General features: G+C 35.6%; 1 protein-coding gene across 3 annotated transcripts in view; it reads right to left on the bottom strand.

Moving 5' to 3' along the window:
- Positions 1–397: 397 nt before the first annotated feature.
- The window catches only part of CEPT1 (choline/ethanolamine phosphotransferase 1), a 37,264-nt gene continuing 13,717 nt past the window's right edge, over positions 398–23,944 (bottom strand). For 2 of the 3 annotated variants that reach the window (XM_025872389.1, XM_025872390.2), the window contains exons 4-9: positions 22,767–22,908; positions 10,016–10,100; positions 3,229–3,360; positions 2,399–2,557; positions 1,776–1,901; positions 398–1,180 (exon numbers count right to left, since the gene is read on the bottom strand). In XM_025872389.1, coding sequence (XP_025728174.1) covers positions 1,061–1,180; positions 1,776–1,901; positions 2,399–2,557; positions 3,229–3,360; positions 10,016–10,100; positions 22,767–22,908 — 764 coding nt within the window. In that variant the 3' untranslated portion in view covers positions 398–1,060. Of the gene's footprint in view, positions 1,181–1,775; positions 1,902–2,398; positions 2,558–3,228; positions 3,361–10,015; positions 10,101–16,810; positions 16,896–22,766; positions 22,909–23,944 lie in introns of all 3 variants that reach the window. The other variant, XM_073896158.1, reaches the window with a different exon arrangement.

Here is a 23,944-nt window from a genome sequence, read left to right on the forward strand (position 1 = left end):
CAGGCTCCCTGCTCAGTGGGGAGCCTGCTTCTCCCTCTTCCCCTCCCCCTGCTCATGCTCCCGCTCTTAAACACATAAATAAGTAAATCTTCAAAAATAAATGATGCTGCCTTTTAAAGGCAATCTCAAGGGTGACAACTGCAACAAAAAGAAAAACTTATTGAGAGGGAAAATGAACACAGTTCTCCTATGTTTCATTTTTTTGTTTCCTGTTTTTTAGTTCTCCTAGGTTTTAAACTGAACAGCTTATACAAAATAGAAAGATCGCGGGACACATAATGACAAAGCAGCTGACCGAATTTCCTTATTTATTAAAGAGAAATAAGTTTTGCTTGAATTTTAAAAAATGACATTAAAACTTAGTTATCTTTCCACTGAATAAAATTGAGAAAAAGGCTGGCTTTCAGGTCATATATTTATTTAAAAAAATAAAATGGATCAACAAAGTTACCACATTATTCTGCATGCTAACCAGATTTCCCAAGCCCATGAGAGATACCATTTCTTGAGCAATAAAAAAAATGACTTCCTCAACAATGTAAAGATAGGAAACCTTTCAATCCAAATTCAAGGTCTTTATCACTAATTCCATCTCATAAGCTAGTGGGATATGTCTGTGCCACAAGCTGAGCTCTTTAGTTAAAGAAAGCCTGAGAAGACACTAAACAAGGATGTCACTAAAAGATGATGATTTGTTAAAATTATAAAGCAACCGTCTTTTGGCCTGCAAATATTTTACATTAGAAATCTCCACCACTGGGGATCAGCTCCCCAGGACAATTTTATTCTGAATCCAGGATAATTACAAACACGTGGCAATTTTTCCTGCATGCTTCCTTGGGCCAAACCCTGTATGACAACATGTACAATTACAAGATGGGACTTGAAATTCCCACTCTCACACAGGATAGTTAAGGAGTGTTACCAATAACAAAGAAAAGTTATACAACATTGATTATTATAAATTATATTTGTTCTTATCCACCCCATTCTCCTTAATATGTTCGGATTCTTTCCTGCAGAAAACAGGAGTTTCCTATATAACACCGAGTTTACGTCATTAATGATGATTAGAATGAGCTGTAGAGACCTTGATTCTGAAGACATGTATGTGCAGGTGTGACGCAATCTGATTGCAAACACTGACACAGTAGCGGATCAAATCAAAGAAAGAGAAGACCTGGAAAGAAGAGAGACTGTTAGATTCTCAGGACCTGCTTAGGCCATCCCTGAGCTTCCTGAAAGTGAAGAGGAGGAGCTTCTCTGACTTTCTTCCCTTCTTTTCAGACTCGTCTTCAATTCCATATGATTTAATAACTTAATTTCCTCACGGATTTTTCCTTTACACTAAGGATCAAGAAACTCTCAGAGAAACAGTAAATATTTTAGGCTCTGTCTGCATCTCAACTGCTCAACTTTGCCACTGTAGCATGAAGGCAGCCACGGACAATACAGAAATGAATGGCCATGGCTGTGTTCCAATAAAACTTTATTTACAAAAAATAGGTCACTGGCCCACAGGATGTAGTTTATCAGCTCCTGCTTTACAGTCAGAAATCTGGAATTTTTAAGCCCTGACAAAGGCAGGACTAGTAAGAATAATGCAAAAATGGCTCAAAGACGAAGCCACAAGGAACTCGCAAAGTCCCATAATTGTGGTTTTCTGGCATGCCAAATCATTACAGTTATATGATCTTATCTTTCGGGACTGGCCCACAGAAACAAGAAAACAAGTGACTTCCAAATCATGAAATAGGACACGGTACAATACTTACCAGGGCAATCCAAAGTACAATATATTCATCAATAAAGCTGTTAAAATACTGGTCCAGAAACAAAAGTGCTGGGCCTATGAATGCTGTGTCGAGCAAATGCATTTCACTTTTAGTCATGTGTGCCACCTGCAAATAAAAGAGAAACCGTGATGCAGGCATTTTCATACTAGAGCAACTGTGAGCTACACAGTTAAATCAGTTTTGTGCTCAAAGCACAAGTTTCAAGAATTATTTAGCAATACTGAATAAAAAGTTGAATTTCCAAAACTAAAAAACTGACAAGAAGTATGTGTGAGAGCTATACACCAAAGGGACAGCCCATGTAGCGAAGCCCCCCAAAAGATGCTTTTCATAAAGAGCCTTAATTTGAATGTACAGACTGAGACTGCAGAAGGCAGATAAACTAAAGCACCAAATTAAGCTGCAGTAGAAAGAAGTGTTGCGGAGGTCCACGGAGCTTCTGGTAATGTCAAGTTGTAGCTTCACAGAAGAGAAAAAGAGCTCCCATGTTGATGGAGGACAGCAAACTCTAGAACTGCTTGGGAAGCTGTGGAATGAAAACTAGGGCCATAAAACCAAAACAAGATGAACGTTAAAAACAAAACAAAAACTCTGGTGCTTACCACAAGCTTATTAGTGATTTTAGCAGATACAAAACCAAATGTCAGTATATAAAGACAGGGGTGCTTTTCAAAAAGCTGAACTGCCGATTTCTTATAGATCATTGCAGCTAGGGCAATCACCGATCCAATATGGAGAAAAGGAGAGAGGACGCTTGTTCCCTGTGTGGAGTAAAGAGAGGGGGGGCGATTAACGGCACTCAATACTGTCAGATACCACTTGGATCTGCTGTAAGGCAGATCAGCTCAAACTTCTAAGAACCTCATGGTGCCTGCCAGCCAGCAGTTTCTGTAACTGAATACCAGAACAGCTAATGAAGAAAGCAGGCAGCATGGGCTGGTTAGGCCCAAACTGAAGCTACATGGCCAGGTTTATTTTACAAAGCAGATCATACTTCTACTTACTTTAAAATTTTATTTATTTATTTGAGAGAGCACAAGTGGGGAAAGGGCAAAGGGAGAGGGAGGGAAAAGTCCCAAGCAGACTCCACACCGAGTGTGGAGCCCGATGTGGGGCTTGACCCCAGGACCCCCAGAACATGACCTGAGCTGAAACTAAGAGCCAGTGGCTCGACCGACTTAGCCACCCAGGTGCCCCCGATCATACTTTTAAAAATATATATGTGTATAAACGTGCATGCACAAAAAAAATGCATGTAAGCATATAAACGTATGCACGTATAGACAGAACTGAGAAGTTTTAGGTATCATTTTTGTTTAAGACTAGGCAGAAACTCTAAATTAACAAGTATTTTATACACTTCAAATCAAAAAGCAACTATAAAACCAAGTCCTGGTATAAACAATTGCTGGAAATCTTAACATGTACTCACTGCTATCGTTGATCCATTTTTTCCAACACCACCTGTGAAGATTACACGGAAGTAATTTGTACAGGAAAATATGGTCCCTGCTACAGTACAAAGTGCAGGAAAAATTTTCATTTGAATATTCAGCACTGGAATCTTTAATGGGAAGAGAGAGAGAACAATTAAAATATATACAAATTAAAATAAGAAAATACAACAAACATTTGATTCATATTGCCATATATCCTCCATTCCTTCCAGTTTAGCAAATACTTAAATTAATGAACATTTCCCTCTTTCTACTATAAACAATATAACCAAGAGAAGAGGCTACATAGAAATTAATCTCACTTCTGACACCAACCTTTAAAAAAATTACTGATCCAACTTTATTAATTTGTGCCACTTGCTACGTAGAGTTCACCTAATGCATCCCAGAAGTTTGGCAACAGTGGAACAGGCTGTCTTCTGGACTTTGTATAAATGAAGTGTACTTTGCCTTCTCTGTACATTTTTGGAACTCTGCCTTTAAATCTGTAGTTTGTTACTAATTGTTACGGGAGAGAAAGTGTGGAGCATAAAAGACTAGAAATATCTGCAACTAGATTTAAAAATTCTGCAAACTAGGGAATGGAAGAGGAAGGTTGTACTCAGAAGAGTTCCCAACTCCCAACTGTTAGGATACAAGCAGCCTGAAAAAGCAGAGGGCAGCCAAGAAGACGTTCATATACAGGGCAAAAAAGACATCAAGCACATCACAGCAGGTACAATTTTGTATCCAAAATTTTAACATGTTTAGTTTCCTTTTCAGAATAAGCAAATAATGTACTCTTATAGTGTACTGAAATATGGATTGATTTATCTAAAGTAAGGGGGGCTGAGGGCATTGGGATCATGTATTCAATCTTGCAAGCATAATATCCACCATTTCAAATGAAATACACTTGTACTAAGTTTTTAAAATCATTTAAGATTTCCTTCCTTTTTGCACCTCTCATTCCAGCTTTTAAGAAGGCTCACATTGTGTCCAGTATGGGTTGAAAATAAAGCAACATAAAGCGATATATTCTATTAATAGGAACAAATGAGAATAGGTACAAAATTTCAGAAGCCCACAGGGTTTAATAGGCAATGAGTTCTTATAATGAAAACATTTTAATTAGGGCTGTTTATACTTTTTAGGGATACCATTTCAAAACCAAATAGGAAATGTCACATTTCCCACTTTTTTTTGTACATATAAAACCCAAGTAAAATTGGTAAATTAAACATAAATCTTAATGTTTAGATACTCTATTTCTTCAAAACTCTGAAGAACTCAGTTTGTTTACACAACTCTATGACCTCTTGCAAAACTGCAGCTCAAAAAAAAAATTGTAATCAACTGTTCAAACTTCAAGTTGTACTATGGCAGTGTTTAGTTTTCTAAAATGAAGTAGGTCAACTTAAAAATTAAGCCCAGAACTTTACGGAGCATCCTAAATGGCCTTCTTCCTTCCCTAATTCATTTCTAAACCCTACAGCCCAAATCAAAACTTGTTAACAGTAAAGGAGAAAATAAACATCATGGATGCTTTGAGCTCCAAGGGATTTTTCTGCTCTAGTTCAGAAAACTAGGGATATTGCAATCTTAATCTGATGCACCTGGCTTAAATTTAATACCCTTGCTAGTTTCCTTTTCCCTCCAGATACAAAGGACCTGTATGGCAAAGGGGGAAACACTATAGTCCCTCAGATTTCAAAAGAAGCAAAGCATTAAGCCATTACAGGGGCATGCCTATATTAGGGCCAGGGTACCAATAGAGTGCCAACCCTAGAGTAGCAATAATCTGTGCCGCAATACTACTACAACTATAATTAAAATTTGGTAAAAATGCTTTTAGGTAAATGGAAACTGTTGCCTGTTGACAGAAGAAAGAATAAACAGAAATATTGAAGAAGCCAGGCAAATTAGTAAATGGCTTGGACCACAAAGTAAGCAAGCAAGCTACAGACTTAGGAGGAAGGTATCATAAACATTCTTAAGACCCTCTCCACTTCCATCATATAGGATAGCTATATACACCAAACCATAAGCTCCTGAGTGTAGGATTTTGTTTGCACTGATTTTTATATTCTCTGTAGAGCCGTGCATGATATGTGCTAAATATACACTTGTGGAATGAAGATTAAGATCTCCCTTTCTCTTACTCTCTGTGCAGAATTATTGCTATGGGAGAATATGAAGACACATCTTGCCCCTATATTAAGAAGGAAAAAGGATGTTAGCTAAGGAAAAAGGATGCTAGCTACAAGAAAATCTGAGGCAAAGTGAAGGAAAAGCTAGAATGAGAGGAATCCCAAGGCTCACCATGCAATCCCTTAAAACTCAGCACCAACTGAACCACTTATAAAAAGCACTAAAATTGTTACCATTTTCACCTCCCACCCAAGATCAAGGAGGGTGGGCACATTCTATCTTCCTCAATTTTTCCCTTTCTGTCCTCCTTCTCTTGGAACTTGTCTAAAGCAACCAACATGTATCCACTCTACAGAAATATCAAGGACCGATATTGAAAACACCTTCATCAGAGCTCGGGGTCTTTTGGACTAGGAAGAGTAAGAACTCTCTTGGGTCATGGTTTCTGCTCTACAGCCAGGGGAAAACCCTCTGGATTCAGGCTACCACATTATGCATTTAAATAGTACCAATCCAATGTAATTAATTTTAAATAAAGTTAGAAATAGAAAAGCATTATTAAATTCTCAGATTTACCAGATTACAATGGACATGTTTTGGTTCAACAGTTCGGATTAATATAGAATATCAATTATTAATTTGTTAAGACTTAGAGGAGCATAAAATGTTCTTATAGGCTTTGCAAATTTCAGCAGAAATATAATGTATCACTTTGAGATTAGATACTATTAACTGTCTGCCAAACAACATGGCAATGATTGTTTATAAATACTTTTAATATAAGTGATTTCCAACTAAATTTAATATAACAATGATTACAGTGTCTACCAAGTGTTTAAGGAAAATCACCATGTCTTAATTATTTAAGTGTAAAGGTACTTCTTCAGTCTTTTAAGAATGAGACACAAATAAATTACACTACATAGTAAGTCTTTAGTTCTACCTAGGGAATTCTGAAACTTCACCTGAAGTCTCTCAAGACTTGCCTTAACTGGATTCCAGAAGATATCTCATGGTTTAGTACACATTTAATCAACTACTACATTTAAAATAATCAAACATCAGTGAAAGTGACCATGAGGGGATTACATGTGGGTCCCTTTCAAAGTGATGATATTCTCCTTAAAAAAAAAAAAAAAAAAAGTGATATGATAAAAGATAGTTTCAAGACATTCCAAAAGAATATACTCTTTTGGGGAAGCGATACAGAAATCAACAATATGGATTGTTGTTTTATGTCTTGCAATGTGTAAACCTGTGCACTGACTTTTGTGCATGAAAATAATTTCTTTCCTTAAAAAAAAAAAAAAACTCCATAAAAAACAACCAACCGAAACCAAAAGAACTAATTACAGACTTTGGTAAAAACCCATCTTCTCTGAAGGAAAAAAAAAAAAGCAGCAGCAAGAAATGGGTAATCCATAAGCAGCAGATATAAATCACTTATCTTTGTAAAACAGCTGATCTGGAATCAGCTTTATGAAGACATTTGTACTGTTTTTGTTTGTTACCATAAATTTGCTTCCTAACTATCAGTAAAAGCCTTTTATGAAGATTTGGAAAGCAATGTCAATTTTATGCCCTCGACTTCAAAAGAGATGAAAATTTCGCATCTGGGCCCTAAACAGGTATCTTTGCTCCATTTTGGCACACGAATAAGTGAGAATATTACATGTAATCTTTCCTAAACTAACATAATGCAATTTGAAACACCATATTCATGGGGCGCCTGGGTGGCTCAGTTGTTAAGCGTCTGCTTTTGGCTCAGGTCATGATCCCAGGGTCCTGGGATCGAGCCCTGCATCGGGCTCCCTGCTCCACGGAAAGCCTGCTTGCTTCTCCCTCTCCCACTCCCCCTGCTTGTGTTTCCTCTCTCGCTGTGTCTCTGTCAAATAGGAAAAAAGAAAGAAACACCATATTCAGTGATGAATATGGGCCAAGTAAAAAGAAAAAATATGGTGGTCTGAGGTCAATTATGGGAATCTGTACTGGGAACTGCTCAAAGAACACATAGTATCTCTCTGAGCCTCCAAATATCACCAGAGAAGTCAGGCCCGTCCCTGTCAGTTTAATGATGGTAACGGTATAGGCAGTAACACTGAGACAAAGGCCTGGGAATCTGTTTCCCTGCTGCAACCTAACCTCACTACTACTGGAACTGGATTGCCGGGCCTGGGGATTTTCAGTCTTGGACTTGAGACTTCCTAAGGTCACTTTTTAAAATATATAATAAAAAAGGATGATTATATTAATTATCGATAAAGACTGAACAAAATATTTGATCCTTTTAAAAGAAAAAAAATCACTTCTGTTAAGTACATGTATATAAATCCTAGTAAAAAAGGCAACAAGTGTACCTGAAGCAAATTCACTGCTAGGGACCACCTAAAAAAAATAAGGATATATACGGGCTCAGTCAATTAGTGTCCGATTCTTGATTCTGGCTCAGGTCATGATCTCAGGGTCATGAGACAGAGCCCTGAGTTGAGCTCCATGCTCGGCATAGAGACTGCTTGAGAGTCTCTCTCTCCATCTGTCCCTCCCCCAACCCCACTGTGCACTTTCACATGCGTGTTCTCTCTCTCTCCCACACACACTCTAAAAAAAAATCCTCTCTCCCTCTGCCCCTCCCCCCTCGCTCTTGCACTCTCTCTTAAAAAAAAAAGGATATATGTATAGCCTATAACTTCATTTGCAATAATGCTTTATGTATTTCCATACTGATAAGGATAATCAGGTATATATAACCAATGCTGACTTATTTTCCAACGATCAAGCCAGAAATCAGTTTTTGGTTACTGGTATGACAAAACTTTATCGGTAATTTATATATGTTTAAGATAATATACTTAAAAAAATTTTGGAAGAGGGAGGATTTTGGTATAAAACACAAAGTCTATGAACATAACAGTCAAGAGGTACAAAAAATTTAAGTCAACATACAATTGACCCTCGAACAACATGAGGATTAGGAGTGCCCACCCGCCCCCAGCTCCATGCAGTTGAAAATCTGCGTATAACTTTTGACTCCCCCCCCCAAAACTGAACTACTAATAGCGTACTACCGACCAGAAGCCTTACTGATAACACAGTCAATTAACACATATCTTGTGTATATATATTATATATTGTATTCTTAGAGGAAAGGATATAGGAGAAAAGAAAATGATATTAAGAAAATCATAAGGAAAATACATTTACTGTGCTGTATGGAAAATTTTTTGCATATAAGTGGACTCTCAGTTCAAATCTGTGTTATTCAGGGGTCAACTGTATATAAAAAAATAACTATTTTTAACCTACTGGAAAGTAAAAGTAATAAAATTTTCTCTACGTATCTATGTCCATATATCTATCCATAGAGCTCAGATTTCACTAGAATATATCTTAGATTTCACTAAAGACCCTACTGGCTTTTGAGACTAATGTGTAGGAAAGATGTGAATTTGCATGATATTATATACATAACTGGATAGTTTCAGAATTTTCCTGGTTGACTGTGGATTATTTTTATTCTTTTATCTCCTCCCTCCTCACAACCCTATCCCTCCCAACAAAAGGCATTAAACAATTTCTGGTGATGAATACTCCAGGGAAGTATGTCAATTACACCTCAAGTATCTAATTTACCATCATAAAGTGAATTAAGTATGGGAAAGATCTTGTTCAATTTCCCTTATACCTTAAAATTCATCTGCATCTTTAAGAATCGTTTGTTTGGGAGTAGTACATCTTTTGGTTAGATCACACCAAACGAACTGTAAATTCTGAAGCAGTGGTGGTAGTGAGCAGCAGTTACCTGGACCAGGGCTTACAAACTACTGTGCTCAAATGTGGAAGGAGAAATTCCAACTGTAAGAGCGGCTTTCACTGATACTGTAATTGATACACACTGTTCTAAAGGCTTTACATGTATTATTCATTTAACAAAAAAGAATAACCCTATGAAATAAGTACTGTGATTGTCCTCATTTTACAGAGGAGGAAACTCAGCCACAGTGAGTTGAGTAACAGATGGTGTTCACATAATAGGCAGCGGAGCCTGGATCAAACTCAGGCAGTCTGGTTACTAAGTCTTGGCCAACATATTATATATATGTTATGTCCCCTCTTTCAGAAATTTGTGGAAAAAATATTTGTGTTTATAGGTCAGGTTGAAAATCAAAGTCCTGGCTTGTTAAAACAATTCTATGTCACCAATTTCAATAAGCATCTGTTCTATTTTGGGGCTAGTTTATTTACTACCCCAAATTTGTTATTCAGTTTTAAGCATATGATAGAAAAACTAGTAGACTCATATAGCTCAGAAAGAGAAAAAAAGTCTCATCTTGTCATTGGTTAACTTGGTATACTACCTGCTGTTTCCTCAGATGTAAAATGGGATGACTAATAATTCAAATAGCCTTCAAAAACAATAGCCATGGAACGGACCTAACGTACCACCTAACTCCAAGTAGTAAAATTCACCATGCCCTAAAAAGACGTTTGTGTCCTACCATTGCTGTGGTTTTTCATTTTCATAAAAAATAAAATAATTTTACATATCACCCTTTAACTGGATTATCCTATATTAGAAAACACAAGCAAAAGACAACATGCATTACATGGGATACACAATGTGAACAAAGTTACCATAGATTGCCAAAAAGGTGGTCCTCCAATCACTGCCAGCAAATGCATGATTATTATGAAGATTTGCACTTCAGTCACATCAATTCTGATTAGGTACAAAAAGCCAAAAAAGCAGAATTACTCAAAACAATTTCAAGTTAATTACTTGCAAGCTTAGCAGCATTCCTCTATCATGCACAATAGAAAAAAATCTCAAATATTGAGGAGAGGGGAAAAGGAGGTGTCAAAAATGTGTTATGAGCAAAATCAAATAAAATCCAGAGGCTTTTAATTTAATTTGATGAATTTCACAGAGCAATAAAAACCCCTCCTTTCCATAGGAAATTTCTGACTCATTGAAGTTGGGCTGAAACTATAGCTTAACCTTTCCCACCAAGAAAACAAAAACAAAAACAAGAAAAAAGAAAAAAAGAAAAAAGGGGCTGGGGCAGGGTATGTGTGTTATTAAATTTTGAGTCTCAAGCAGAGAGGACTGCATTGTACTGCTATATAATATGAAATCTTGAAACAAGTGCTTTGTAATACCAAGTGGAGGAAATGGTGAGTTTTTACTAAAGTAACATAAATCACTGAGATCTTATAAAACTTACTGTCCTTTAGTTATAGTCATTTAATGCCTTCTATGGTAGGGGGTTTGAAAAAAAAATTTCACTCAATTCTCAACCAAATTCTTATGCTTATTAGGTCAACTACCCTAAGATCTCTGGAAAGAAGAACTAAAAGCAGCCAAGAATTAGTTTTGAGGTTGCTGAAAATGATCTTATAGTCAAGAAAAGACAAACCTGGTACAAAAACAGGGCAGTAGAAATTAGAAGTCTGAAAGTCTGAAAAAAAAGAATATGGACAAAAAGACTGAGGAGCAAAGCACAAACTGGTATTCCTTTCCTTCTATAGACTAGCACTTCGTATAATCTTGAGATTATCATTCTCAGATTATTGGATCCAAAATTAAAATTCTCAGAATTTATCCTAGAGATATGGTAGCACAAAATGTGTGCACAAGATTATTTATTACAGCATTATTTATAGTAGGAAAATTTTTAAAATAGCCCTCAGTGCGGGAGTAGTTATAGAAATTCTGGTACTTCCATACAATGAAATATTTGGTAGTTTTTAAAAAAAGAGTGGGCAGCTCTCTACATAGTGATACTGAAAAATATCAAAGATATACTACGTAAAAAGGAATGTTACAGAGTGAATAAATGGTATTTTTTTGTGTGTGTATGTAAAAAAGAGGAAAAATAATATTCTATCTTTATTTTTGCAGTAATTACATAACAAATTTCTGGAAGGATACATTACAAACTAAGAACAGTGCTTACCTATTGGAGAGGACAGTGTGGGAATAGACAGCTGGGAGATGAGGATGGGAAGGAGACCATACACTGCATACCTTTTTTATAATGTTAGTTTTAAACAAAGTGAATCATTTATCTATTAAGAAGGTAATTTTTTTTTAAAATTAGTCTAAGAAAAATAGATATCAACAGTAAGGGGATTCAATTCCCAGAGTAGAATGGAGCCCCCATTTCTAAAACTGACACTTAAAACACATAATGTGAGCTAGATAGGTAAGCTTTCATGCCCATAATAAATAAGTTGAAACCAGTCTCTCACAACTAAAAAAACTGAGCTTTGTTTGCTCAAGAATGTTTTTTGAACAGAAGCTTATTAAGTTGCAAACATATAGTGATGTAGTTATCTTTAAATACACATTTATTGGGGGGAAAAATGGACCGAATTAGGCTAAAAAGAATCTGTAGAGCTGACCTGATGAGTGGTGTTGCCAATAAGGGGAATTACACTCAGTAGCAGATTCAGGAGACTAAGCAGGTGTCAAAGATGATCGACTCTGTCTTGGGTGGAGGAGGGTAGACATCTTACAACATTTTTCTGGATATATGAAGTAGCCTTTTGGGAGGGGAAGGGCCAGAAGTATAGAATTACAAAATAAAAATGGAGGGAACCTCATGCAATTAATCTTTGTACCTTGGATGAATGTAAAAGAGAATAGGAAACATGAAAGATCTTTACAAAGCCCCAAAATGGGATTCCTAGGTTAAGTTTCATGGATTAGCTTGTTTGGAAATTTTGGAAGACAGAATTTTCTAAACCATTCTGATACTGCCATTGTATTTAGATCAACAATGCCTTAATGTTAGGAGGGAGAGGCTGGAAAAGCTTACTTACCAGTTGTAGGTAGTTAAGAATATTTTTTTCCTGTTTGCTCATCTGATTTAGAGGAATACTCAGTACTCCTGGATGAGCCCCTCCTGCTCTGAATCATGAGAACTGCCTATCACCACTCCCGGAGGTGTGGCTCTAATTTTGACTGTCAATGAAAAAGGGTGCAGTAAGAGGCCATCCCCAGAGACAGGAACGAAGCAAGCGAAGAGGACAGGAGGCAGAAGCTATTAACAATGAACAAAAGAGTCAATGATTCTATTTAGGAAAGAGGGGCTTTGTGGCAGTTCATCTTCCCACCTTTCCACTAAGAAGTCTCTTAGTATGGGCTGAACTTATTGTAACATGTATTAAGACAGGGCTCATTTCACTCCTTTTGGCTGGGGAGGAAAGACAGTTATCCAGAAGGAAGAATGTTATAGAAAGTTAGGAATTTGGCACTTCTGTAGTCACTTCCTTATTATTATTTTCAAAATAATAACATGGGTGATAAAATTCCCAAATGTTGGGACTTCTCAAAACAAACAAACAAACAAACAAAAAGTCATCCTCCATAACTACACCAAAAATAAGCCCTTCAAGATATAAAGAATATATGGTAAAAAAGCATCCAAAACATGAGTGATTTTTTTTTTTTAAGACATATGGGAAAACAAATCTCTTCTCCACAGCATTAGATTTCCACAGCCTAAAAGTTTCAGAGGGGGAAAATTCAATGATAATACACTTAATTTTCTATAACCATGAAGGTATTTGAATATCCTGAATGGTACTGCTTTAAATAATTTCTTATTTCTACTTTATTTTAGTATAGGTTGTCAAAGTACAAAAGGAACTTCCCCAATTGCTGTGTAAAATCCACTTAAATCACTACCACAAGCCAGCAATAAACAACATTCTGATGGCTACCACAGAAGACAAATGGAAAGAAGCAAACCAGTTGTGGAGACTAAGCTCCCTCATTCTTCTGATGGGGAGGCTCTAATGTGGCACTCAAAATAACTGAATAGTCATAATAAATCCCCTGGGCCCATCACTCCTAACAACATCTCAATGGTCTATTGACAAAGAGGTAAAGAGATCAAGGTACCTTAAATGAATATGAGTAATTTTAACTTCTAAACAGGGAACAGAAACTCTCTAGTTAGAGAGAAGAACTCATGGGGCCTTTATAACAACAGAAAGGCAGCCTAGATCAGTTATTACATCAGAATTACAGGTTTACAATATGACTCAGGGGTGTAATAACCCAAACTACCTAAGTTAACTAATTATGAAGAAAATTTGTTTTGAATTTCATTTTTATTTTTTAGTGTTTGGCGAGATACCTAACAAATGCATTTGGTTTGAATTCCAACAAGACTCAGGAATAACAGGGATGTGAAAGGACTTAAATGACATTCTGTGAAAGTTGGTAAGCATGTTAATCATCTTTTCCCGGAATGTTTTATGTCTTTCCACTCTAATATCAGAAATAAGACAAGTTAATCTATTTTTCTTGTACGTGTAACATATGCATTCAGATATATATTTGCAGCTAATTTGCAAACATAATTTGTTATACCACACATGGTAAATGTAATGGTGTTATAATCTGGGTTGGTTATTAGCTTGGTTAACATAGAATATGCTCTAGGGCTAAATTCACAACGTCAAAAAACCCCAAATTTGTACAACTTGACTTGTGAGCTATTTATTATTTAAAAAGAAGAATTTTGTTTGAAAAGACATCCACTGAGGGTGTCTGGAATCCTATTCAAGAATTTGACTGTTATTACCTACAGATTTGCAATTATCTATAAATGGATCTGAAGTTCTAGGGAGCTGATACATAACCAGAACACTTATTATACCAGAAACACCATGGGTGGGGTGAAATCTTGGTAGACTGCAATGAAGACTGGCCTGGAAATTGATCATACTGCCTTCCAATATTTTACTTTCTATTCTTGATAAGGGACAAACTGGGCATGGCAAGCTAAATGTTAAGTAACATTAACCAGACAAGTGAATGATAACCATGATATTTTAAAAATCAAGTGGTACATACAGAGAAAGTCTAAGCAACTATTTTTGAGATAAACTGAATTATTTAAAACCGTATTATCTACCACATGAATGACTACATGGATCTTTCGATTATCTGAGAAGACTAAAAAATACAAACAACAGCAACCCATCCAGTGATTTTTGAGTAGGAAGACAAAAACAGCCAAAGGCTAAAACACAGTAAGTCCTCTAAAAGGAACTCAAGTTCAGGTCTCACATTTAAGGGGACAGCAGACCCTTACGCCCTTGGAAACAGAAGAATTAGGAGAGTCCTCTCACCTCATTTAGTAATAATGTTGATGGAGTTAAATGAAGGGATCATGGACCTATTCTTCCTCTCAAACTAGCACAATCAATTCTGGAAGAAATCTGGAAACTTGGGAATTACCAACACAGGTTTTAAAATTAATATAATAATAGTGGTAACAAACACTATACACCAGGTGCTATAGTTAGCACATTACATTTTGACTTTTTTAATCTTCACAACTATCCTAGGAGGTAGGAACTACTGCTACCATTTTATAGATGAGGAAATTCAGTCAGATAGGTTAACTGACTTTTCAAGGTTAGAGAGATAATACATGGCAGAGCCTTGAAAGAATCTGGAAGTGTTGTACCTACACAATGCTAAAAACTCTTTAGTTTACTGATCAACTGGGGTAAAATTTGTCCTAAGTTTTGAACTTTTTATCACTAAGGAGCCCACACAGGATGATGCTTATTTACTAACACAACTTTCCTTAAATTGGTAGAAAACAACAGGCAATAGAATAGGAAGTTTAGACGCTAATAAATTAAATTAACTGGAAACAAAATATAAACAACTCTTTCTTAAGCTTATTTTCCCCCTGAACTTTGTAAAAAAAGAAAAGAAAAACCCACAAAGAAACATATGGCAGTCTCATTTCAATGATCAAATCAGTTAAAGCAATAAATATTAAAAGCAAATCTCTGCAAGTTAGCAACTGATAAAAGAATGTATTTCCAAAAGATTTTTCAGGATATTAAAATTAAAATGCTTTAGTTTCTAGAAACATTTTAATAGGAAAGGCTCTATAAATACAGGTACTTTGTTATCATAAACAAGGTGAAAGTAATTTAGTCAGTATTCTATTTTCACTAAGAACACTGGGAAAAAAGACCTTTGGTGAGGGTAAATAATAATAATCATAAATGAGCCATCAAAAATTATAAATGTAGACAACTGCAGTGAGCATAAATTTTCAGGTCTTTGAAGAAAGTACCAGAAGACAGGTTATGGGTAGAGGGGTGCTAAAAAATGACACATTCTGAACTATGCACATTATTTTACCCTAGGAAGGACTCCCACAAATAATTATGCAAATACATTGTAAATTCAAATAAAAATGGCTTTTGTTTTGCTTCTAAATCATACCTATAGTACCTCTTAGTATTTTCCAAATTCTAAACTTATTTTGAAAAAAAGATGTGGACTATCCCTCACTATTAATCTGTCCCCAAAGACGTCACTACTGCCACTGAATAAATGGATTTACAATGCTGCAAGATACCTTTCAGAAAGAACTCTGCTACCAGACTTACTATTTCTATCACATTATTGAAACATTTTTGGGCATGGGGATTCAATATAGGAAACATAATGCAGCCTTGTATTGCTAGAATGATCTGTTAGGTGTCCATATGAACAGTTCCCCAATACTCCCTGAAAGCAAGATAAATGGAATTTCAGCTCTATTTTTCTTGTGAATAAACCTTTCATACTAAAGTGTGAAGGATTCTTGGCTATTCTACTGGGAAACCATTTTCTAATGAATCTTTTCGAACTTTTAAAAGTCATAAGGTCAAAATTATAATTCTAATATAAGAGTTAAAGGAGATATTATTCACTCAGCATTAAGGAAATATGTATTTGCTAAAAACAAACCAAATCTGAAAAAGGAGGGTATTCAAAAGATAGCTATAGCAACATGAAAAGCAAAGGATACTTAGTTTTAAAAGCACAACTAAGAGAAGAAAACAATAAACCATACAAATAGGAATGAGAATAGCTTCAAGCATGAATTTTTTAAAAAATCAAGATCATCGAAAACAGTAGCAGAAGTGGTACTAGACTGTTTAAAGAATATATTCTAAAAGAGTTAAGAGAATACACAGAATCTTTCCTATTACTATTAAGAGTCCTCTCAACTTACTTATCTAAAGGGCAACTCTGCTTTATTCTGTTTTCAAAATGTAAATATCAAAAAAAAAAAAAAATCTAGTTAATGGTGGAAAGGTATTTGTTTTAAAAATATTACATAGAGCAAAAATCGTATTAGGTATAGTCGGTAAGTGAGATAGATAATTTTTTTTTAGCATCAAATCACCAGAAATATTATCTTCAAAAAATTTTAATAGGGTGGATTTTTATTGCCCTATATATATTAAAATTATTTTCTATTAACCTGTTTGTCTGTGAAATACCACCAGAAGATGTTTTATGTTTTACATTTTAATTACTCTGTGCATGACAAAGGTGCTGTCTTTATTGAGTTCACGCCACTGTTCATTAGACAGCATGAATATTCTAGCAGTTACCGTGAAGTTCCAGAACCAAGGTCCCAGGGTTCCTGTGAGAAGCTGGCATATTATAATTATGATCTGGGACTCTGTAACATCGAATCTATGCATAAGGAAACAAACATTTCAAAATAACTTTACTCAGAGCTTTTGCCAAAGAGCCTTACAGGTAGCAAAAACAGATTTAGAAGGTAGCATTCCCCTTATAAAGATATCTAAAGATTCAATGATATAATTTATACAGTACTATTACTATCCTTATGCAAACATGTATATTTCTTATCCAAACCAAAACATTAGAAAAGTTTAAAAATTCTAAGTGTAACACACTGAATAAATGATTTGTAAATAGGGAGCTGGTAACACTAGAACTAAAGACACAGTCAACTCTTAATCACCTAAGTAGTGAATACTACTTGCCAAACAATCACATTATCTTTAACATAGGTCCCGTCAGTGCCAGAACCTACCCAGACTTCTCTGGAGAGGAATGTTTTCAGAAGCCCCAGGGCACAGTCATCTATGTGTTTGAAGAACCACTAAGCTATCCCGCACCCCTTCACTGCCCCACATCTCGTCACACTCCCACCTCTGCCATCTCAGTAGAATTAGCACATGGATGTGGAAAGGGCAAGGGGAAACTGTGCCTCCTTTGGATACGGTTAGAACCAAATCAGCTGGTCAACTCCTTGTCCTGTTTCCTGATAATCTCTAGCCCAGAATCTTATCCTCTTTCCTCTTTTTCTTCCCTTAATTCCATACCATCATTATAACTCTCTACTATATTGGATTAGTTTATTAGTGGTAAAAGTAAGTAAAATGTCCAGTTCAATCACTAATGAAGTTTTGGAACACAGATGGTGACAGAAAAAGACTACTGGTGTAGAACAGGCTTCAAACCAAAACCACGTAATCAAAATTAAGAGCTGAGGAAGGCTAAAGGGAGACAGAAACTAGTCCATGATTTTACCTGATGATCCCAGAGTCCAAACTGCAATCTAGGCTTTATGTTAATATAAATAGGTGTTTCAAGATATGTTCTATAACAATTTAATAAAGTCAAAATGAGCACAGTCCTAATGACTGGATCATTACCAACAATAAAAAATACATAGGGAAACTAGAAACCAAAAGGAAAATCTCTGATATCTGTTCATGTGATAAATCTTAAACTTTTAAAGAGGCAAATATCTATACAGGCATTCAATAGGAAGTTTCCTAATTCTTAATCCACAAAAGGTGGATTATACATTACCAAACAGTTTGGATTATAACATTAACGGTTTTTAATTACTAGGGTATCTTCAAATATTTATTCTTTAGAGGTTTCTTGGGTAAGAACTGAACTGGATTTGTCAGACTACAAGTAGAACACATAACCTATTGACTTTTCTCATTTAACTAGAAAAGAAAAAGTCAGAAGTTATCTACTTACATAGAAATAAATGTGGTAGCAGAGGTATTAGCTAATGTAAATGTGAAACATGAGAAGCATGAATTGATGTAATAAAGATAAATACTCTGCCTGCTATAATTATAAATAATTAAGTACATTGGAAACAACATCTGTGAAATTAATAGACTTTCAGAAGGAACCTTAGACACCATCAAATCTAAAACTGATTTACAAATTAGGAAATGAAAGTTATAGGCCTTGCCCAAGCTGATAAACAGACAATAATTTGGAGATAACACTTGAGGCAAGATATACTGATCTGGTTCAATTCATTATAATTTTTTTGTCTTGTGAAAAGAGTGTCCTCCCTCCCCCCCCACCCCTGCAAATGATAATTTTAAAAAAAAATCTACTTTTTCACAGTGTGGGGTTTTTTTTTAAGGCCAGTATTTTGCATAAACAGTTTTATTAGAGACTGTTTATAGAGTTTCTAAGCATTTCATTTATAAAAATGATTCCATATATATGTAGAAATTACCGATTTTAAAATATCTAGATATACAGGGTTTAAACCTTAAGAGAGGACACGTGACCTCTTCCATTTAATATAATCCATAAACATTTTAAAGACTATTTTACAAATATTTACAAATGAGCTTCAACTCATAATTCTTATCCTCTTCCGCCGACCTGTTCCTTCTGTGAAGGTCTAGCCTCTAAGCCCATGTCCCTCCTGTCTTTCAAATCCAAGCTAGTAAAAATCCTAACAGGCTAAGCTAGACCAAGAAGGGTCCCAACGAGCAGCACTCCTCTCTGTCAGAGCTCTATACTAGCTCAGTCCAGAAGGACTGTGAGGACGGGGCTCTGTCTAGATGTGAAAGGTACTAATATTCTCTGTATAAGGAAGCTTTCAGCTGTGATCAAAGTGCTGAAAGATTTAGCTCATAATTTCAGGGATAATGTATCCAAATCACATTGGCTTTCTCATAATTTCGGACTTTGAAAGGAAATTATTTAGTTATAGATGAATTAAATTATGGAGCCTATTTTTGACTGAGATACTAAGAGCAAACTTAATAGCAACTAAAAAGGGTGACATTAGGAGACTGAGAAAAACAAATAAAAATCTCTTATTTGGCAAATATGGTATGTGGTTATTAAACACACAACAACCTAAATTGGTTACATATAAAAAAGAAATCCTTGTGATTTTTTCACTTGTGTGTAAACATCAAAATAAAACAATTAAAATAAAAATATTTTAAAATAAAATTTCCAAGGTACCTGAAGCTGCTTTCACTTTTTTCCAAAAAAGGAGTAAGAAAAAGCAAGGGATTTAAAAAAATTTCTTTAGTGCTCACTTCGGCAGCACATATACTAAAAAAATTTCTTTAGTCAAATTCCATTTCAGAGTTTATCTTATTATTTTCTAATTAAACAAAATAAAATTTGGACTTTCTCCTCCATACATACAATCTTTACTTCAATATTTAGCGTATTATACACCTGTCTATTCTCTCTGCTCTTGAAAAGAATGTGAAATCTAAAATAGCATTTTTAAAAATTCTTTAGGAATATCACTATTATTCCATATGCCATTACATTGGTATTTTGATAAATATCTCCTTAAATGTAAGCACTCACAGCACATTTCTATGAGTTTTGAGAACTGCTTTGACTTTAAAAAAGAAATACTGCAGCCTTAATATGAATGCAGGATTTCAGAAAATTGTATTCAAATTTTCCAAATCAAAACCAATTCCTTGTAATACTAATATGTAATTTAAACTGAGATATTCAAACTGGCTCCAATATTTCTATATATATAGTCTCATCATAAGGAAGCACTAGAGTCTCAGGAGGAGAGTGTCCTCCCATGTAGCCCCTCTGCCTGTTACCCTAAACTCTGGTCTTGCATTTTCAACAATCTAGCTTCATATACCCATCTCTCTCTTTTTTGCCCAAATATCTTCAATCTCTTCTCTAGTCAATTTCTTCTGTGTAAATACAAAACCCTCCTTCCTTTGAACCTGTATTCTTTCTTCTAACAAATGCCTTGTTCCTTCCCACCATCACAGCCACCCATTTTGTAAGTCACCTGTACTCAATGTGTGCTTATTTATTCCCTTCACTTTTCATCCCCTACAATCTGGCTTTTACCCTACTGCTACAGAGAAACGACTCTGGATGGCCTCACACTGCCACATTCAGTGTACAATTTTCTGTCCTCATTTTGAATCTTGGCAGCATTTATCGTTGTTCTCTTTTGAAATTTCTGGCTTTTCATTCTGGTATGCCTCCTCTGGCTGTTCAATAATTTTCACGGGCTTCTTTCTAGGCTTGCTTTCTAAGTTTTCTAAGCTATTTGCATTCCATTTGGATGTCTAAAATCCCTCACATACACGTTCTAGTAGAACTCTCCCTTTCACAGAGGTTCCTCTGCCTGTAGTGCCTTTCTCCACTTTCCATCCAACCACCCATGGAGGGGAACTGGGAGTTAAGTCCCTGCTCGCTCATTCATTCCCCATATGCAGACAGAGACGAGGTCCTACAGTTGCTACCTCTTAAACCTCCCTCCAACGTATGACTTTCTCTCGGATTGCGCTGTCATCGCGCTAGCTCGGGCATCAGCATTCCTCACACTAATGATGCTGATGACTTCTAAGGTCTTCTTACCTCTGTCACAGCCCATTCTAATTCACCCTCCAAATATGCCAGCCTGCTCTTTCCAAACTGTCCTTTTGTCATTTCTCTGGTTTAGGTCCTGCAAAGGCTCCCCACAGATTCAGGACAAAAGTCCGTATTTCTTGGCAGGACACAGAAGTCCCCGATTCTCTGGATCTCCTCCAGCCTTATCTCCTGCCACTCCCTACAAGTATCTTATGATTTAACGGTATAGAACTGCTCATAGTTCTCCAAGTACATATTTCATTAAAGGAACACACCACAAGGGACATTCCAAGACTGGAAAATAGAAAGCTGTGATATCAAATCGCTCCTAAAAACACTATTTATTCTTCCCCTCCTTCCATGGTTCCTTCGCTCTCCTTCCTTCAGTTCCCATACCACATGGTTGGTGCTGCTTTACTTGAAAGGGAAAAATAATTAATTAGAGCTGATGATAAATAAGCTTTCAAAATAAGGGCTTGAAAGTTAACTATGAGATAATAACCACTGAAACAAACTATGTCAAATTCAGATATTGTAAATTCTGCTATTTTTGAAAACAGTAACATCACTAAAAACTAAAAGTGAATTAGGGCAATCCAAGTGATCTTAGAAGTCTAATATATTTTGTGGTTTCACCAATGCAGAGAAATACTACAAAAACATTATTGAGATAAAGGCTATAAAAACAACATTGAGAAAAAATACATCTGCACATAATATTTTCAATTACTGCTTTTTTCTATCAGAAATCCATAATATTTTCTGAGCACTGATCATTTTATAAATTGCTGAAGAACGTAGAGGCACAGGATTTTCAACTGGACACACATGTCCACTATTGTCACTAAGGGCATTAAGATGGGCTTTAAATATGTTTTCTAAACTTCTAGGACATGTCTTTTAGTTAACATCCAAAATTTTAATAGTTATTTTTACTGTCATAAGTTAATAACATCTTAAGTTCTTTTTAAGTAAGTTTAACAAAAATCATTTGAACTAAACTTGTAAGGAACAGCTGAATTTCTGTGCAGCCTAGTTCTTACAAGACCTAGAAAACTAAGTTTATTCGGGTTCTAAAATTTAAATATCCACTAATGATTCACCATAAAGGGACTAGGCTAAGATGTTCTATCACTTGCAATCAGAGATTTTTATTTGGCTATTTCATGAAGTATTCAGTCTTTTCTCAAGTTCTTTGTCTTTTAATCCTACACCACGAAAAAAATAATACTAACTTGAGCAGTGTAAACAGGATCTGTGATACTTAATTAAACACCAGTTGATGAATTCCATCCTTTACCTCATTCTAAGACTAGTTTACTCATTAATATTTACAGAAAAGTACTGACCATCAGGCAGAAACCATTCATTTTGGAATTTGAAAGGAGTCTGTATTTCATTTTTTAAATTCTTGGGCATTTTGTTGGTGGTAGTAATCTACATGGTATGTCCCCATGACAGCTGAATTATCAAGAGCTTAGATTTTTATAGATTCATAAAGAATATGAAAAGAATAAAATCTAATTAAACTATGATATTTAGAGAGGTGAGTTGCTCTTTGCTCTCATAAACTATCTTATTTTTCCTGAAAATGCATTTTCGTATGTCAAAATAAAACATGGAATTACGGTGAATAACAAGGAAAAATACAGTGAATTTATCTGAGGGAACAACAAGTGGGTATGAGAGAGGAGGGGCAACTGCTTTTCATATTATTTAAAAAATACTGGTTGGGAGGTTCTAATAGTTCCATTAGGCAGCTATAATAATGAGTTTTAAATTTCTTTTATTTGTTAAACTAATTTAGTGCTTTGATCAATTCCTAATATTGAAATACTTAAAAGCAACATTCTCCATATCTTAAAGAGGAAACAACAACAACAAAAATCACCATTAAGTGTTACTTACATTCCAAATCGCAATGTTCCAGAAACATATGTCTGCCAGTGTGCACAATAGAACATGAATGTCCCAGCAAAACAACAAAAAAACATCCAGTCAGGGTTTGTCCCCAGCTGCACTGCGATACAAGTTCCAAGAACCACGAAAACTGCAAGAGAAAGATCACAATTAAAACTGAATAATCTGAAAAATCAACATTAACTGAGCTGGGAATGATTTTATATGAGGCAAAAAGAAGACATGCTATGAATGTACAATCTTCTCTCTGTTATCCAAGATACCAGAAAAGCAGGATATAATCTTTTACCCCATATTTTCAATTTCTTCTTTCACTACACCACATAGTGGAACCAAAGGTCTCAAAAGCAACTAAAATACTTGAGCATTTTTTGGAGTACACTCCCAACTCAGTGATACTAATGAACAGTAAAAAATTATAGACCAGAGTTAAAAACAAAACAAAACAAAACAAAAAAACATCCCCTGTGCCTCTGTTTCCTCATTTGTAACATGACGATCAAAACCAGATAAAATAGGGCGCCTGGGTGGCTCAGTCGTTAAGCATCTGCCTTTGGCTCAGGTCATCCCAGGGTCCTGGGATCGAGCCCCGCATCGGGCTCCCTGCTCGGCGGGAAGCCTGCTTCTCCCTCTCCCACTCCCCCTGCTTATGTTCCCTCTCTTGCTCTGTCTCCCTCTGTCAAATAAATAAAATCTTAAAACAAAACAAAACAAAAAACCAGATAAAACATACCAGTATTGTAAAGGATTTCAAACAGTGCCTGAAACACATTAAACACTATGTGATTGTTGAAAAAAAAAAGAAAAACTAAAGGCCTACATAATTTACAAAAGGACTCACTTTTTAGATTCATAGCTATCTTTTTCTTAGGTAGCAGATAAAATTACGGGTGACTTATATAGAAAAATACTTCCTATAAAAGTTTGGAACTCAAACTACAGCACAAAAATGACTATCACTTAAAATAAAAAATAGGATACCTACCATTCCATAGTCACCTAATTATAATATCCTTTCAAGACGCCCAACAAGCGTTTATACGAAAGTCTCGAGTTTTTCTTGAGTCCTATGAGTTATAAGTGCTTAGCTATTCACTCTCCTCTACTAAGCAGGCTATTGTTAGGACACACCAAAACGATGATTTTCACATGAACCTACATCTGCA

The sequence above is a fragment of the Callorhinus ursinus genome, unplaced genomic scaffold (genome assembly GCF_003265705.2).
Source record: "Callorhinus ursinus isolate GAN/ISIS: 27379988/994484 unplaced genomic scaffold, GSC_fseal_2.0 scaffold9, whole genome shotgun sequence".
Classification (NCBI taxonomy): Eukaryota; Metazoa; Chordata; class Mammalia; order Carnivora; family Otariidae; genus Callorhinus; species Callorhinus ursinus.